Below are 17,682 nucleotides of genomic sequence, written 5' to 3'. Positions count from 1 at the left end.
GGCTAGCACATCGAAGGAGCTTAACAACCATCCACCACTTTGGAGTATAAGCCCGGCTTGTTCAGAGGCTGGGCCACACCATTCCGCACAAGGCTAGAGAGTGAAACTTGGTTGCGTGAGGTGCTGGGTAAGACACAGACCAGTGCCTGGGCTGGAATCCTAATCCTATGTGACCCCAGCCAAGTTACTTAGCATCTCTGGACCTCCAGATCCTCCCTTGTAAACTAGGAATAATGAGTGTCTACTTGCCAGAGAGGTGAGCATCCCATCGAGTTCATGCAGGGAAAGGCCTGGATGGTGCCTGTAGCACAGGAAGAAGCACCTGCCCTGCTTTCATCACTACCCCTTCCCCACCACCATCACCATCAACACCCCTTCCCCATCCCCATCACCATCACTACCCCTTCCCCATCGCCACCCCTTCACCATCCCCACCCCTTCCCCATCCCCATCACCATCCCCACCCCTTCCCCATCCCCATCACCATCACTACCCCTTCCCCATCCCCATTGCCACCCCTTCCCCATCCCCACCCCTTCCCCATCCCCATCACCACCCCTTCCCCATCCCCACCCCTTCCCCATCCCCATCGCCACCCCTTCACCATCCCCACCCCTTCCCCATCCCCACCCCTTCCCCATCCCCATCACCACCCCTTCCCCATCCCTATCCCCACCCCTTCCCCATCCTTATCCCCACCCCTTCCCCATCCCCAGCCCTTCCCCACCACCATCACCACCCCCTCCCCACCACCACCCCTTCCCCATCACCATCCTTTCCCCATCACTATCACTTCCCCATCACTATCACTTCCCCATCACCACCCCTTCCCCATCACCACCCCTTCCCCATCCCCACCCCTTCCCCATCCCCACCCCTTCCCCATCCCCATCGCCACCCCTTCACCATCCCCACCCCTTCCCCATCGCTACCCCTTCACCATCCCCACCCCTTCCCCATCCCCATCACCACCCCTTCCCCATCCCTATCCCCACCCCTTCCCCATCCCCAGCCCTTCCCCATCACCATCACCACCCCCTCCCCACCACCACCCCTTCCCCATCACCATCCTTTCCCCATCACCATCTCTTCCCCATCACCATCCCTTCCCCATCACCAACCCTTCCCCATCACCATCACTTCCCCATCACCATCACCACCCCTTCCCCATCACCATCCCCACCCCTTCCCCATCACCATCACCACCCCCTCCCCATCACCATCACCATCACCACCCCTTCCCCATCACCATCCCCACCCCTTCCCTATCCTCACCCCTTCCCCATCCCCATCACCATCCCTTCCCCATCCCCATCACCATCCCTTCCCCATCACCATCACCACCCCTTCCCCATCACCATCAACATCACCATCACCATCACCATCACATCCCTTCCCCAACACCATCCTTCCCCTTCCCCTTACCACTCCTTCCCCTTCCCCATCACCACCCCTTCCCCTTCCCCATCACCACCCCTTCCCCTTCACATCACCACCCCTTTCCCATCACCATCACCACTAAGACTTGCTCTCTAACTTTTGAATTTGACACTGGCTGTCTTGGCCAGGCCAAGCAGCTGTCATTCTCATAACCTTGGGATCCTTGAATGGAGTCATAGTTCCCTAAAGGACTGTATAGTAGAACTCCTCTACCAGAAGAGTTCCCAGGTACAGGGTTAGAAAGTCATAGGTGAGGAGTTAAGGAGTGGGAAGCCCATGCCTCCAATTTACTGTGTGACCCTGAAGGGGCAGTCCTCATGCCCAAGTCTCCTTCCCATCTGCCAGGGGGCTGCTGAAGGAGAGGCTCTGAGGCGCCTTCTTGCTCTAGAAGTCAACGCGCCTACTCTGCTGAAGAGTTGGCGACGCCCCCATCACCCACGGTACCAGGGTGCCTCCATCTCGCCACAGTGATGGGCGGCAATGCATTGCTGAATCCCATGGCTTCAGGCAAAATGGACCCCCTCCATCCCCATTCAAACTGAGAACCAGGAGAGAAGAAAGGAGCCACCCAGCCGCATAGAGCTGGGAGACGCATCTGGGAACAAGGCCCCTGAAAGGGCTTTGCTGGCCCGGAGACCACCCCCACCCCAGACTCCCAGCCAACAAATGAGGAGTTTCTTTTGCTCCCTTGGATCAAGGCAACCACCGTGCTCATTGTTGGCTCTGAGTGCAGTAGCTCATGCAGAAGCCCCACGCCTCCCCAGCTCCCGGCATCCGGTGGGAGGAGGGGGGATGAAATGATTTACTCTGGGAACCTCCACCGTGCAGCCATTAAATCACTGGGGAAGGCGACGACATTTGCATACCACTCCCCACCACTTCCCAACGCCACCTCTCTGAAGGACAGCACCACACACAGGCACCCCCACCCCCATCATTATTGTAATGAGAAAGAAATATACCACATGCCACACCAAGGTGCCAGGCAGGAGGAAGACAGCCTCTGCCCTGAAAGCCAAAGCTCCCCACTGCTACTCACACGGCCCCTCTGTCGTGGGGTAGGTGGGGGGTGCTCCACCCACCCTGATTTCATAGACCCTAGACCCCCGTGCATAATGAGTCAAGGAAGCAAGGTTCGTTCATTTTTCCCAGCGGGGACTGTAACTGCGCCGCTAATTTGCAAAGCCAAGGCATGTACAAAAGTGGTTCGAATAATAGGGGCCCCCTAGTCGCTAAGCCGGGGGATTTGTGCTGACTCTTACCAAGTACTGTTCCATATGTTTAAGCACTTGCAAGGCTGAAAGAAGTACACCCACCATACTCTTTACCATGGCAGCTACCCACGCAGGAAGGGGGGTGGGGGACAAAGAAGCCAGTCCCCGCGTGTGTGTGATGGGAGACAGCGTGCACATCTTTGCCTCTGAACTCTTCCAGCCCCTCTTCCAGAGCCTCAGCCACAGGGGGTAGGTAAACCATGGCAGAAATCATCCAGAAAATCCAACCCGCTCTAAAGGAAGCTCTGGTTAATTCCTCTGAACCTCTCAAAACCAAGTGTAGGCAGCAAAGTATCTTTCAGGAATTTTTTTTTTTTTTTGCCATCCCTCCTAACTAGTGCTAAATATAGAGTAATCAAACTGTCGTCTCTTTACGTCCCTGGTGGGGACCAGTGAAAGACTTGCATGTGCTTCCAGGGACGGGGCGATGGCACTGGGGGTTCTGCCCAGGCGGCATTTGTTGGAACTGAAGGAGCTGCCCTGCTGAGACTCTCCCAAAGAGCAGCAGGGGAGCAGGCAGAGCAGGGGAGCAGGCAGAGGAGGGGAGCCGGCAAAGAGCAGGGGAGCAGGCAGAGCAGGGGAGCAGGCAGAGGAGGGGAGCCGGCGCAGAGCAGGGGAGCCGGCAAAGAGCAGGGGAGCAGGCGAAGACCCGGCCAGCAGCAGGTTTCAATGGGAGCTCACCTTCCCTCCCAAGATGGGGCCTTCCAGAGCCAGGCACGGGCTCTTCTGTCGCTGGGGGAGAGGGCGGGGGGTGGGTGGTAGGGGGACCTTCCTGTTCTCTTACAAAGCATTAGGCAGGCAGCTTCTCTGAGAGACTTCTGATATTCACTTATAAGCACATCCAGGAAAATGCTGACCCCCGTGGAAAAACAAAATAGAGACAAAACTGCAATTTTCAAGCCCGAGGGACTGTGCACTTTTGCAAACAGGTCCCAGGGCTTCAGCTAAGAGAAAACAGCCTCGGCCCCAGCAGCAGCCCCTCTCGTGTACCACAGAGGAATGCCGAAAGCAAAACAGCTATCATAGCTGCTCCTTAGCCAAGCAGGCAAGATTCATCCACGTTAAGCCTGATGCCACTCTCTAGGCTGAACCAAAGCCGAACACTGACGGAGATCTCCAATAGAAGGTTTTCTCCAAGTCGAAGGTGTTGGTAAATATTTTGGGTCACTTAAGGGCATCTCAAAGGAAGCCGACACTGACTTTCTCCATGCAAATAAAACACATCGAACATCGAGTTGACATGCAAGGTTTGCTCCTAACTGCAACCTTACCAAGACGGTGAAAGCCGAAAAGTTAAAGTTGTATTTTTCTACTGCATTCTGCCTGTCTGTGCGATTTGTTTGTTACGGAAATGAGGAGAGATTTTTCTAAAGCAAAAGCTACCTGTTCCCAAGTCATGGGTCTTGCTTTTAAAAGGTTTAGGGAACTGAGATTTCAAAAGCACATGAAGGCTGCTCGTGACTGTTCCCGGGGTTCATCTGAGCCTTTAGGATTTTCTCCACTGCTTGCATGGGGTGGGGGGAGGGGAGGAATTGTCATTTTAGGATACGCTTTCTATAGAACCAACATGTAGCCACACCAAGGTGGATAGAAAGCTTTCCAAACTCCAGCGGAGACAGACAATACCTGACTATTTTGCTTTCCCCACTCACTAGGATTGGACGACGACTGAGCTGGTTCAGCAGGGAGTCCAGCTCCCCGGTGCCCAGGCAATGGCTCTGGACAACACCGCGTTCCAGGCTGCCCGGCGCGTCCTGGGCTGCTTGGCTGCCGCTACCCTCTCCCGCCCGCCTTGGGGTCAGGGCGCTGGCGTAGCCCGCGTTTGCAGAAGGCGAGCAGCAGGCTGCTCTTTGGTCAAGGGGAGGCCATTTGGCGAGGGTGGGTAGCTTGGGGAGGGCGGTGTGAAAGCAGGGGAGGGCCGCGGAGCGTGGGGAGGGGCTGCGGACAAGCCAGACAGCGCCGGCCGAGACATCTCCGGGGCCCGCAGGTGTCCCGGGAACGCACCACTGTGCGACCGCAGACAGCAAGGCACTGGAGAAGGGCTGCGTCGACGCCCCAGCCCAGCAAAACCCCCGGAGGAAATGGGACCCTGGGGGCACGTTGGCTCAAGGCAGGGCGGGGAGGGGCTCGATTCCTGGAGGCGCGCCCCCACCCGCCTCGAGAGGCTTAGTGTCCCCGTCTGTGGCCCTCGTGCGTCCCGAAAGCATCCGCAAGGAAGCTAGGGGTTTGGGGGAGAAGGCAAGCGGGCTCTCCCCAGGCGCTGGGCAAAGGGGAATGGGCCGGGGGCTCCTGGGTTCCCAGGGTCTCCCCAGGTCTGTTCAAGTCCGGGAGATGCGCGCTGCCAGGGACTTGAGAAGGAAGCAGCCGCCCGTTCAGCCAACTTTGTGCGCGGCGGCCAGGGTCGGGGATGGGGTCCGGGGACGCGTTACCTGGGCACCGGAGCGCAGTCAGCGCCAGCAGGAGCCCGAGCGGCGGCGCCCGGCCCGGGGGCGGCATGGTCCTCGGCGCGCGGTGGGCGCGGCGCGGGGCTGCTCCTCTCGCGCGCCCGGCCCGGCCCGCGGCTCCCGGAGCAGCCCCCGGCGGCTACGCCCGGGCGCCGGGCATGGCTCGCTCCCAGCGCGCCGCTCCTCCCCAGACGCAGGCGCCGGCGCTGGCGGCGCTTCCTCAGCTGCGCCTCTGCGCGCTCTCCTGGGCTCGGCCGTGCGTTGGCTGGGGAGCTGGGGCCGCGGAGCCTCAGCGCCCCGCGCCCTGGCCGGCTGCCCCGCACTTGGCCCGAGTTACGCGGCCCCCGCCGCCGCCGCCGCGGCTCCTGCGCCCCAGCGCCCGTCCCATCCCGGTCGTGCCGCCGCCGCCGCCGCCGCCGCCTCTGCCAGCGCCAGCTGCCGGCCGCCCCTCAAGCCAGCGAGAGAGTGAGCGAGCGAGCGCCAGGAGGAGGAGGAGGAGGAGGAGGGGGAGGAGGAGGGGAGCGGAGGGCGGGGCCGCGGCCGGGGGAGGGGCCGCCCGGGAGCCGGGCACAGGCAGCAGCCCGGCCAGTAGGCGGCGGGACGCGCCACTACTAGGCGGCCCGGGGGAGGGCGCCCGGTCGAACCCGCCGGGGGTCGCGAGCGCTGGCGGGGACAGGGGCTGCGGGAGGGGTGCGGAGTGCAGAGAGGGGATGCCCAGCTAGATCCGGCGTCTTGGGGCGCAGCGGTAGGAGTTGCCAAGGTCGAGGGGTGAGGAAGCCAGCGGAGGGTCCCCGGGATGGGGCAGCGACCTCTGGAAAGGTGGTGTCTGCTGGGGCCGGAGACTGCGAGGCTGAGCGTGGGCAGGACGTCCCGGGTTAAATGTGGCACAGTCAGGGAGTGTCTGTGGGAGAGGGGAGAGGAGAGGCGGGAGGGCCTCCGGGAGGCCGGGGCTGTGTGCGAAGTCTCTGCAAGGCACCGGGATGGGGGCTGGGGGCGCGCAGGCTGGGTGCGGTCACCTGAAACACAGCGAAGGCGGCTTGGGGATGTCCACCCGTGTGAGGCAGGGTCCCTTATTCACCCGGGCTAGAGGATGCGCCTTCCCATTTCGCGCAGGTCCTAGGAGCACGCGGAGGCAGCCAGGAGTTCTCCTGGAAAGGTCAGATTCCCTGGTGGCCCCGGGAATGAGTTCCCAGCGCAGGGGCAGGCAGTGATGGCGCGGAGGTGTTGCGCAGGGCCGGGCTACTGGGTGGTCGGATTCTTCCATCCAGGGGCAGGGACGCAGCCAGAGTGCGGAGGGAGGTCACAGGTCACACGGAGCCCCAGTATCTATTATCCCAGGAACAACTGATCCTCCTGGGCGCCCCGACCCCAACCAGGGCAAAGCCACGGGGGCAAAGCCGAATGAATGAGTCATGCTGGGAGCATGTGGGGACGCCTCCAGCTGCGCTCAGATGCCTTGAAATCTTCCCCATCACCCTGGGAGGACAGGGGACATGGGGGGTTGTCCACCTTGGGAGGGTGGCTTGGAGTCCTGGCTCCACTCCAGCCCCCATCACACCGGCCACTTGCTCTGCCATCTCAGTTTTCCATGAAAAAGTGGGTCAAACTCTTTGAAAATGGTCAATAAGGCAGCGTGGGGTGATGAAAAGATAGATTTGGGGAGACTCTGGAGTCACAGAGTCTTGGCTGAGAATCCCAGTTCTGCCGCTCCCTAGCTGTCCAAGCTGGGGCGAGTCCCTTATTCCTCCCTGAGCCTCAGTTTTCTCATCTGAGAAACGGAAGTCTTTGCACATCACCTGGTGCCCCCAATAACATATATAAAGCCCCTGACCCAGGAAGTCGGAACTCATTTAAAGGAGTCACTGTCAACATTATCATTCTCATCATCGTGGCCATTATTATGATAGATCTGATTTTCCTCTGCGGGCCCACAGCTCACATCAGAAGAACAATCGTCCCCACTCCCGGCTGCCAAGAGGGGATGGGGGACAGGGCACCTGCTTGATTAGTACAGACAAGCTCATTAGCAGAGGCAGCACTCAGTTCTTCCCAGATAAAAGAAGGAAGAAAGCCAGGGGCACGTGGTGAGTCTCCAGCCCAGGTTAATTAGGGGACGTAAAGGGATTTTCCCATGGCTGTTAATCGCCTTCCTTTGCAGGGGGCTCATGCCCAGGCCAAGCCCCCTTTGGGCTCCCTGGCAAGGCCTGCAATGTGTGGAGAGCCACACAACAGGCTGCATGACGGGATTGGGGGTCTCCTCAGGCCTGGGGTGGCCTTGCAAGGGAACCATCTGTCCCCTTTCTGTGACCTTTTCCCCAGATAAGAGGATGATCCTGGAGACATGGTCAGGACTCCCTTGGGGTCCTCTGTCCCCAGCTGCCCCCAACGCCTCTTTCCCATTCACTCGTTCATAACATTTGCAGAGCTGAGCCCCTACTGTGTGCCGGCCTCTGCAGGGGATGGTGAAGCAGAAATGAATGGACGACAGCAGGAGAGAGCCACAGCAGGAGTGGCCACGGGGTGCTGGTGCCAAGGTGAACCATGTGTTTGACCAGGAAGCAGGTCAGTGAGGGCTGGGAGACTGTGGCCAAAGATAAAAAGTCATTTTCTGGCAGGGGTAAGGGGTCATTCTGTGACTTAGTGGCAGTGCTTGGAGGGGGTTGTGAATCAGTCCAGCAAGTCCCCAAGCCAGTGGTCACACAGTCCCAGGTGTGATGGCAGATGACAGTTGCCTTCCCCTCACCCCCATACTCAGGACTACCTGGTCATACTCCAAGAAAGGACCTTTTAGTGGGGAAGGGCACTTCCCCACTAAAATATGCCGATGATGGTTGAGCCAGACACTGAAAAGAGGAATCTGTTTTTGAGGGTGGCTTTTCTGTGCCCCAGCTGTGTGACTTTGGACAAGCCCCTAATCCTCCCTGAGCTCATTTGTGGGGTAGGAATGAGAATTCCAGCCTGGCTCAGCCTGTCTTGTGGTTGGATGAGGATTTCTGCATATTAACCAGGCCCCTGAGCCTGTATCTCTAAAGGGCGTATTTCTGGAGGAAATAAGCAGGGAAAAAAACAAGCCTCCCTGGATTCTGAAGGGCTGCGGGGGAATCTGAGAGGCTGGCGGCAGCAACGAGGAGACCCCAGGGCTGAGCGGAATTCTCCTCTCACTCCTACCCAGACTCTCGCCCCCAGCCTGCTGGCCTCATAGCCTGGGCAGGACCGTAAGAATCACACAGCCTACAATCTCCTCCAAGGTATTGATGGGATACTGAGTCCAGGAATTGTCCTTCCCCTGGATCTGTAAGTGTAGGGAGGCCGACTCGACTAAGAGCCAGCCTCGAGCCCCAGCACAGCCGTGCAAGGCTTCCTCAGGCCCCACCATCCCCTGCACGGCAAGAGACTGCCTCCAGCACGGATTGCTCCCGGTCAGTCCCTGCACCCCAGCTCTGCTGCAGCTCAGCCCACGCGCCCGCCGGGCTACCGGCGAAGAGCAACATTGCCATCTCGTGGCTGAAAGTGGAACTGCAAGTCTGGAGGGCGCTGCAGAAGGAAGACAAGAGGTGAGGGTTGGGGTGCGGGTCGGGGTGAGATGGAGGCGAATAGGCAGAGAGGTTTCCCCACCTCAGCCAACTGGCAGCGGCAATAACAGACCCCTTTGCCTTTGAACGCCAACATGCAGGCAGCTGCTGCCGGGGTGACCACCCATTGAAATTCTCTGCAAAGCCTGGGACTGTTTGTTGCCCAGTGCACACATTGATGTTTCTGGCATGTTCAGGGAACACAGAATTGACTTAGATTGCATTTGCACCACAGGTGAGTGGTAGGGGAAAGGGGCCTCTCAAAATAGAAGCCAAGCTCACTTACAAAGGTAATCAAGGATTTCCTAGGAATAAAGAATTTCAAGAAATCAGTCACTTGCACACCTGGACATATGGACCCATGATGGAAGGAAGGGGCCTCTTTATGGCAACTTGCAGTCATCCATCTCTCTCTCTGTCCCCTTCCCTGCTTTATTCTTCTTTGTAACAGTGGTTACCACCCAGCATCATACGTACAGAGAGCGGCCCAATCAGTCCTGGTTATATTAATGTATGAATGAAAGGAGCTCAGGGCTGGACAGTACGGTAAGCGCTGAGCCCTGCGAGGTGAGGGAAGCCCCACTGAGCCCATGAACACTCAGACCAGAAAGGACTTGAGTTCCCTTCCAGGTACACCCCCAACTGGAAGGAGGCCACAGGGGGAAAATGGCTTCCTGGTGTGTTTGAGCAGAAAGCACCTTGAACAGCTCTGACCCCTGGCTTCCCGGTATAAAACGATTCCTGGACCGGCAGGGGCTGGGAAGGGTGTGAGGGGGCAGCCAGGGGTGAAGGCACCATTGGGATGGGATTTTGGAGCAAGTGTAAAGTGTGCTAGGGCAGAACAAGACTAATAACAAATAATAATTATAATAATAATGATGCAGCACTGAATAGGTACCAGACACTGCTCGAAGCAGTTTGCACGTGTGTTGATTTTAATGGTGGTAAAATGCATGCAACATGAAATTTACCGTTTTAATCACTTTAGAGTGTACACTTCAGTGGCACTTAGTACATTCACAGTGCTATGCAACCATCACCACTCTCCAGTTCCAGAACTTTTTCATCACCCAACCAGAAACCTGGTACCCAGTCACTCCCCATTCTCCCCTCCCTTCTACCCTTGGCGCCCACCAGACTACTTTCTGTCGCTATGAATTGGACTGCTCCACTAACTAATTTCAGTGGGATCATACAGTATGTGATCTTTTGTGTCTGGCTTCTTTCACTTAGCATTGTGTCTTCAAGGTTCATCCACGTTGTACTGTGTCAAAGCTTCACTCCTTTTCATGGCTAATATTCCATTGCGTGGATGGAACACATTTGTTTATCCATTCATCTGCTGATGAACATTTGGGTTGTTCTCTACCTTGGAAACACTATTATGAATAGTGCTGCTGTAAACAGTGCTGTATAATTTTCTGTTAGAATACCTGTTTTCAATTCTTTTGGGCTTGCGTGTTTTGATTCATTTAATCCCATAACCATTTTATTGGCTGAGAAAACTGAAGCACAGAGAGATGAAGCAATTTTTCCCTGGCTGCACCGTCAGCTAGCATATGGCAGAATCGCGTTTAACCCCAAGCAGTCCAACCCCAGGGTCTGTTAACCAAGATGGATGAGTTAAGCCAACCATCCCTTCTCCACCCACCATGCCTCAGCACAACCCAAGACTCCCAGGAACTAGATGCAGCCCTGTCTCCCTTCCCAAGAGGCTCCCTATTTGAGTGGCAACATGCCCAGCCCTGGGGACGGGGTCAGAATCCTAACAGATCTCAGCCTACCACATTCCCTCAAGCCAGGGATGGTTCTGGAAGAAGCATGGGGGCCCGAGTGGCCAATGAGAGGTAAAGAGGAGCTGGAGGAGGCCCACTTTCCTTGATCAAACAAGAGAGACAAAGTTGCTTTTTGCCCTCTACCCTCTTCCTTCTTGGCAACTTGTTGAGTACAAGTGTGATGGGAAGGACCCTGGCAGCCTCTTGTGCCCATGAGGTACCACAGTGCCCACTGACAGCTACTGGTGGGAGAGTGGAAAGACAGATCCTGGCAACATCCCCAAGCCAACGTGTCACCCCAGAAATGCGGTCCCAAGGCCAGGGGCATTCACTGAGCTGATACTCTGCATTGAGCTGATGAACTGCATTGTTTAAACACTGCTGTTTGGACATCCGTTACTTGCAGCAAAAAGCAGCCTAATTAAGAAAGGTGGTGTTTTAGTCAGGGTCTCCAGAAAGACAGAAAACCTGTAAGTCCCAGCACTCTGGGAGGCTGAGGTGGGCGGGTCACCTGAGGTCAAGAGTTCGAGACCACCCTGGCCAACACGGTGAAACCCTGTCTCTACCAAAAATAAAAAGTAATTTAAAAAAAAAAACATATACACAGAATGAAAGCTATGCAAAGGGATTTATTAGGGGCATCAGCTCACTTGATTGTGGAGGTGGAAAAGTCCCATCAGAGGCCATCCGCAAGCGGGAGACCCAGGGAAGCCCGTGGTGGGGCTCAGTCCCAATCCGAAAGCCTCAGAACCAAGGAAGCCGATGGTGTAACTCTCAGTCCAAGCTGAACATCTGAGAGCCTGCAAGGTTGGGGGCTGGTGTGAGTTCCAGAGTCCAAAAGCTGGAGAACCTGGAGTTCGATGTCAAGGGCAGGAGAAGAAGGCAACCCAGATGCGGAAGAGACCAAGCATTCACCCTCCCCCTACCTTTTTACTGCATCTGGGCCCCCGCCAGTGGAGGAGCTTCCATACTCAGGTCACAGACTCACATGCCAGTCCCCTCTAAAAACATCCTCACAAGCACACCTGGGACAGCCCAATCATCCTAATCAAATACCAAACCACCTGGGCTTCCCTTTCAGCAGAAGAGGGACAGCCCCAGTCCCTGCAGGAGCATTGAGGATAAACAGTGCTTTCCCAGCTATGTGGGCACCCCTTCATCCAGGCAAGTGGACAGCCAAATCAACCATCATGGTGGGTTCAGGAAAAGCCCCAAGTGGACTGTTATATGCATTTCTCCCATCAACAAGACAGCCTGAGACCTTAAGTCAAATGGTTAAAAAAAAAAAGGTAGAAAATTCTATTTCTTTTAAACTGATTTTGTGAGAGTTAAATTATTATTATTATTATTAGTTCTCTGATGTGGCATAAATCAATATTTTTCAAATTCTTTGATCCTCACAGAAACTCAAAGATACAAATATTCAAAAAAGCAAAACTGCTATATTTAAAAGATAAACACTTCTAATATTTTAATGTATTTCTCCAGTCCCTTTCCTATGCATACTTGACATGGTTTTTTTATTAAAAATGGGTTCACATGATATGTACTGTTTCAAATTGCTCTTCATATGTAATTATATATTGTGAACATCTTTCCATGGCATTTAAATGTTTTTCCATATGATAATTTTATGATGTTGTACAGTTATATCATTGGATATGCTGTAATTTGTTTAACCAGTTTTTGTGTTGCCAAACATTTGAGGTCATTTACAATTTTTCATTGTCAAAAAGCAACAGTCTTATCCCTGCACCATTATACATGTGCAAGATTAGTTCTTCGGGATGTATTCCTAAAAAATGAATTGTCAAATGAAAAGATACGCAGTTTAGAAATTTCACATTAACTGGCTCTCCAAAAAGTTATGCTGATTCAAATTCCTGTGAATGTAAGGCAATGCCATTTGCTCAAATCTTTATTCAAGGTTTACAAACTCCACCTGGTTAATTGATTCATTTAAATCTACACTGTCTGCATTATGCAACTATTAAAAGATTAAAACTTCAGGTATTCATTCTATATCAAGAATTGGCAAATATCAAGATAATTCAATAAAATCTGAAAAATCAGTGAAATCATCACTAGTTGTAATTTTATCATTACTTACTACACTTTTTTTTTTTTTTTTTTTTTTGAGACAGAGTCTCGCTCTGTCACCCAGCCTATAGTGCAGTGGTGCGATCTTGGCTCACTGCAACCTCCACCTCCTGAGTTCAAGCAATTCTCTTGCCTCAGCCTCCTGAGTAGCTGGGACTACAGGCATGCACCACCACACCCAGCTAATTTTTGTATTTTTAGTAGAGATGGTGTTTCGTCATGTTGGCCAGGCTGGTCTCGAACTCCTGACCTCAGGTGATCTACCTGCCTCGGCCTCCCAAGGTGCTGGGATTACACACGTGAGCCACTGCACCCGGCCTTTAAGTCCACTACCCCTTGTTAAAAATCTGAAGACCTGCCGGGCGCGGTGGCTCAAGCCTGTAATCCCAGCACTTTGGGAGGCCGAGGCGAGTGGATCACGAGATCAGGAGATCGAGACCATCCTGGCTAACACGGTGAAACCCCGTCTCTACTAAAAAAATACAAAAAAACTAGCCGGGCGAGGTGGCGGGCGCCTGTAGTCCCAGCTACTCGGGAGGCTGAGGCAGGAGAATGGCGTGAACCCGGGAGGCGGAGCTTGCAGTGAGCCAAGATCACGCCACTGCACTCCAGCCTGGGCGGCAGAGCGAGACTCTGTCTCAAAAAAAAAAAAAAAAATCTGAAGATCTGTCCAGGTGTAAAGGGCCATAATTATGCCATCGTTGAGAAAATCGGTGGCTTGTCACATCTGCATAGCTCTTTCTCTTGACCACATTTGCCTTTGTATGCTTATAAATATTTTTTATTTCTCTTGCAAATTACATTCATTCTTTAGTCCTTTAGGAGAGCTTCCTGTGGGAAAATTAGAGCACATTTAGAACCATACCAGGATTAATGTTAATTAGGGTTCGCAAAGCACTACAGCTCCATGGAGGTACAGGAAGTGATCCCTTCGGCACGGACAGGATGGAGTGGAATTACAGAATTGTCATGGGGAGGTGAGACAGCTGCTTGATGGATGTGGTCCTGCACATCCTCTCAGAGGACTTGCCTTGGAGTTGCCTGACTTGCTAAGTCACTACATTTAGCCTACAAGGGGCCAAGAGTTTTCTTCTTCTCTGGAGCCACAGGGCTCAGAATAGTGTTCTATTTTTATGATGACAAAAAAACCTAAGTCAAAAGGGATTTATTGACTCACATACTCAAAGTCTCATGGCTTCAGGCTTGGCTGGTTCCAGGGGCTCAACAAACTCCCGATTTAATCTCAGCAGGAAAGTGGCAGGAAAGAAATATTATTGGCCACAGTGAGGTCACATGCCTATCCCTGGACCAATCACTGTGCCCAAGGGGATGGACCATAGTAATTGCCCAGGCCTGAGTTACATGTGCAACCTTGGGGCTGGGAGGGGATCAGCCCTGTCTAAACCACACAGCCTGAGAGTGGGGAAGGGTTGCCCTCCCAAAATGCAAGTGTTAGAGCTCAGTAAACCCTGATTTTGTTGTTGTTGGGTTTCTTTTTTTGTTTTGTTTTGAGACCGGGTCTTGCTCTGTTGCCCAGGCTGGAGTGCAGTGATGCAATCTCAGCTCACTGCAACCTCCACCTCCTGGGTTCAAGCAATTCTCCTGCTTCAGCCTCCTGAGTAGCTGGGACTACAGGCACCCACCACCATGCCCGGCTAATTTTTGTATTTTTAGTAGAGACGGGGTTTTGCCATGCTGGCCAGGCTGGCCTCGAACTCCTGACCTCAAGTGATTCACTTGCCTTGGCCTCCCAAAGTCTTGGGATTACAGGCATGAGCCACGGTGCCTGGTCTGGGGTTTTTCTTGTTTCTTTTAAGAAAAAAACAAGCTCTCACTCAGTTGTCCAGGCTGGAATGCAGCAATGCAATCATAGTTCACTGCAGCCTCAACCTACTGGATTCAAGCGATCCTCCCACCCCAGCGTCCCAAGTAGCTGGGATGATGGGCATGCACCACCACACCCAGCTGGTGGATTTTTCTTCCAGCATGTCCAGATCTTGTCGTTATGCTTCTGTGGCTTAGAGGAGGAAACCTCACCATTATCAGTGCAGGCGTCCCACCATGAATACTCTCTTACACCTAATAAAATGACTATGATCACTGCTTATTAAGATCTTCCAAGGTGACAAACCCATTAACCATCCCAGGAACACTGAAGGAAGTATTTTATCCCCATTTTATAGATGAGAAAACTGCGGCTCTAGGGTTTAATCAGTTTGCCCCAGGTCATCCAAATGGCAGAGTCAGGATTTGACCTGAGACCTAGCTGTCCCCAGGACCCTCTCTGAGCCACCACAGTGCTCTTCCTCCATCTCCTCTGGAAGGGGATTCCAGATGCCAAGACCCAGAGCCAACTACAGAGGGACAGAGCACTGTCACTGGGTGGCAGTCACCCCTCAGGAGCTGCCTTCACAGGAGCTGTATCCATGGTGTGGCCCACACCATTGTTCAGCACTGAGTATTATGTAACTCCCTCCATCCATGTTGAAAGCAAACAGGGAATAACAACCAGGCTATTAGAGTTGATGATGGAACCTCAGGAACAGAATCAGATTGGCTGGGAAAGCCAGGACCTGCTGAAAACACTGGGATCCCTGCCATGAAAATTCATGTGCATTAAAGATGCCAAGGTGCTCAGGTCTGCATCAGCCCCCAGGCAGACCTCACATCTGTTCTGGAACAAGGGACGCCACTGCATTTATTAAACACAACTGTTGAAGTTCCCCTGGGTACAGCATCCTAGAAACCACACCATCTATATTTCATTGTGATCATCTCCTTGACGTTTATAAATTCATAAGGTATAATGAACTAACCTGAAATGGAAATCTCTTAATTGCATAAAACAGAGAGTGTACATTAAAGATGAATAAATAAAACAAGCAAGATTGAGTCTGTAGACCTCTAATAAACTGGCCATGAAAAGAGCCTTTGTCCACGTGACTCCTTGGGATCTGAGGACTCGGCTGGTGGCTGAGATGGCTCTTGGAGAGGCCAGTGGCTTCCCTCATCATGGAGGAGGTCACACAGGCAGGTGCAAGAGCTCCCACCAAGATTGTGGACGCTGTGAGGTGTGACACCTTTTGCTGATGTCTGCTGCAGATTTCAGAAACACAAGTGAGTCTCCGAGCTGGACATGCTTGCATTGCCTAAATTTCCAAGGCACGTTGAGATGCTCTGGACACTCAAGGACATGCATGCCCCTGGACTCAGCAGTGTGTGACGTCTCCCAGAGGCCAGCTCCCGCCTCTGCTAACCATCAGCATCATCTCAGGGTCTCCCTAGTATGTACCATCAGCAGGTTCCTGGGCTGGATGGAAACACACCTAGAGCTTTCCTCTACCCTCTGTCTTCCTTTCATGGCCATTGCAAAGGAAGAACATCAGAGTCACATCACACGTGACTTCTTTCCTTTCTAGTCACAAGTCCTGAGAGAATTCAGACAAGAGTGATGTAACTGAGGCAGCAGACAGAAACTCCAGGCCGAGGAGCCCTGGAGTCTGGAAAGTGGGCAGGGTCGTTCTGTGTAACCTTGAGTTTGTGAACAGGAGGGGTGATAAGCAGGGAGAGTTGCTGGGCAGAGGCTCAGGAGCAGTGGGAGGGGAAAATGGAGAGACACTACCATCTAGTTCTACTAAAGGATGAGAGAACACTATCTGCCAGCGATGGCCACAATGATGCTGTGTAACAAACCACCAGGAAATTCAGTGGCTTCCACAATGACTAATTCTTGCTCACACAGCTGCAGTTTGGCTGAGGATCCACTGATCCAGGCCAGGCTCAGCTGGACTTTTCTACAAGCTGTGGGTTGGTTCCAGTGTCCAAGTGTTTCTCCTTCTCTTTGGGCCAGCAGATGAGCCATGGCAGGGTCGTCTCAAAGCAATGATGGAAACACAATAGGGCAAGCCCAACCACACAACCAGATTTCAAGGGTGTGCTTGCATCATGTCTGCTAATATCCCATTGGCCAAAGCATGTCACATGGGCAAGTGCAAAGCCAAGGTGAAGAAGGACCTTATGCCCTTAGTAGGAAAAACAGCAACATCACATGGCAAAGAGTGTGAATACAGAGAGAGATGAAGAATTGGGAACAACAGTACAGTCTACCAGAAACATATCCATACCATCCCTTGCAAATCGCCACCAAGGCTGCAGCAGCTAGGATTTGGTTTAGCTATCAGTAACCAAAACAAAAAAACAAAACAACAACAACAACAACGGCTTAAACAAGGTGAGAAACTTTGTTTCTCACAAATTCTTAAAGTCCAGAGGTGGCCAGTATAAGTGGGTATGGTGCTGCATGGTGTCAGGAACCCAGATTCCTTCTATTTTGTTGCCTCACTATGACTGGCCTTTATAGTCCAAAGTGGCTGCTGAGCTCCAGCCATCACATTCGGATTCTAGGAACCAGGAAAGCAAGTAGAGAAGGGCATGCTTTCTCCGTTTAAAAACACTTCCTGGGAGGGTAACACACACACACTTTCATTTCCATCCCATTGATCAGAACTTAGAACACGGTCGCAATAAACAGCTGGGAAGGCTGAGAGATGTACCTTTCTATATTCTGGGTGGCCAGTTAGAATTAGGTTTCTGTTCATGTGCAAAAAGGAGAAGAGAGATTGGGAGAAAACACAATCTTTGTCACAAAGGCCAGTAAGTAGGGCTGCCCACTCCCGAACCTGCGTCTTGGCCGTTTGTGTTAATTAAAACACTTTGGTCTGCAAGTAGAAGCAGCTCCGTGAAGCGAAAGACAGGAATTTATTCCATGAGCCAGGGCTGCTTCACCAAACCCAAGGGCATGGGCACAGCTGGGTCTCCGAAGTAAGCTGGAAGCCAGGACTGGCTTTGTAAGAAGCACAGAAAGCCCACTCTCTGCTTCTCCTCCGACACCAGCTCGTCTTCCGGCTGGATGCAGATGGCCTTTTTCTATGTCTCCATCCATGTGGCAAAGAAAACGGCCAGCAAGAGGCCAGAGGTAGCCACCCCTCCGGTCAAGAGAAGGCTGAGGCTGCCATCTCCTGGTCCTGGGGAGGCCACTGCAGGGTACATTCATTCCTGGCTAGCCAGTGGCATCCTC

The 17,682-nt window shown here is 53.3% G+C and overlaps 1 protein-coding gene across 6 annotated transcripts in view; it reads right to left on the bottom strand.

The window, feature by feature from the left end:
* Positions 1 to 17,682, bottom strand: part of TMEM132B (transmembrane protein 132B) — a 507,637-nt gene that overhangs the window by 466,975 nt on the left and 22,980 nt on the right. The window contains exons 1-2 of one of the 6 annotated variants that reach the window (XM_077955781.1): positions 5,522 to 5,625; positions 5,144 to 5,242 (exon numbers count right to left, since the gene is read on the bottom strand). The exons of 1 other annotated variant lie outside the window; for it this stretch is intronic. In XM_077955781.1, coding sequence (XP_077811907.1) covers positions 5,144 to 5,242; positions 5,522 to 5,546 — 124 coding nt within the window. In that variant the 5' untranslated portion in view covers positions 5,547 to 5,625. Of the gene's footprint in view, positions 1 to 5,143; positions 5,331 to 5,481; positions 5,626 to 17,682 lie in introns of those variants that run through there. 4 more of the 6 variants (XM_077955786.1, XM_077955787.1, XM_077955785.1 and 1 more) reach the window with 4 other exon arrangements.

The sequence above is a fragment of the Macaca mulatta genome, chromosome 11, assembly GCF_049350105.2.
Source record: "Macaca mulatta isolate MMU2019108-1 chromosome 11, T2T-MMU8v2.0, whole genome shotgun sequence".
Taxonomy (NCBI): domain Eukaryota; kingdom Metazoa; phylum Chordata; class Mammalia; order Primates; family Cercopithecidae; genus Macaca; species Macaca mulatta.
Note: the sequence above shows the minus strand (reverse complement) of the source record. Positions and strands in the feature narration are given on the sequence as shown.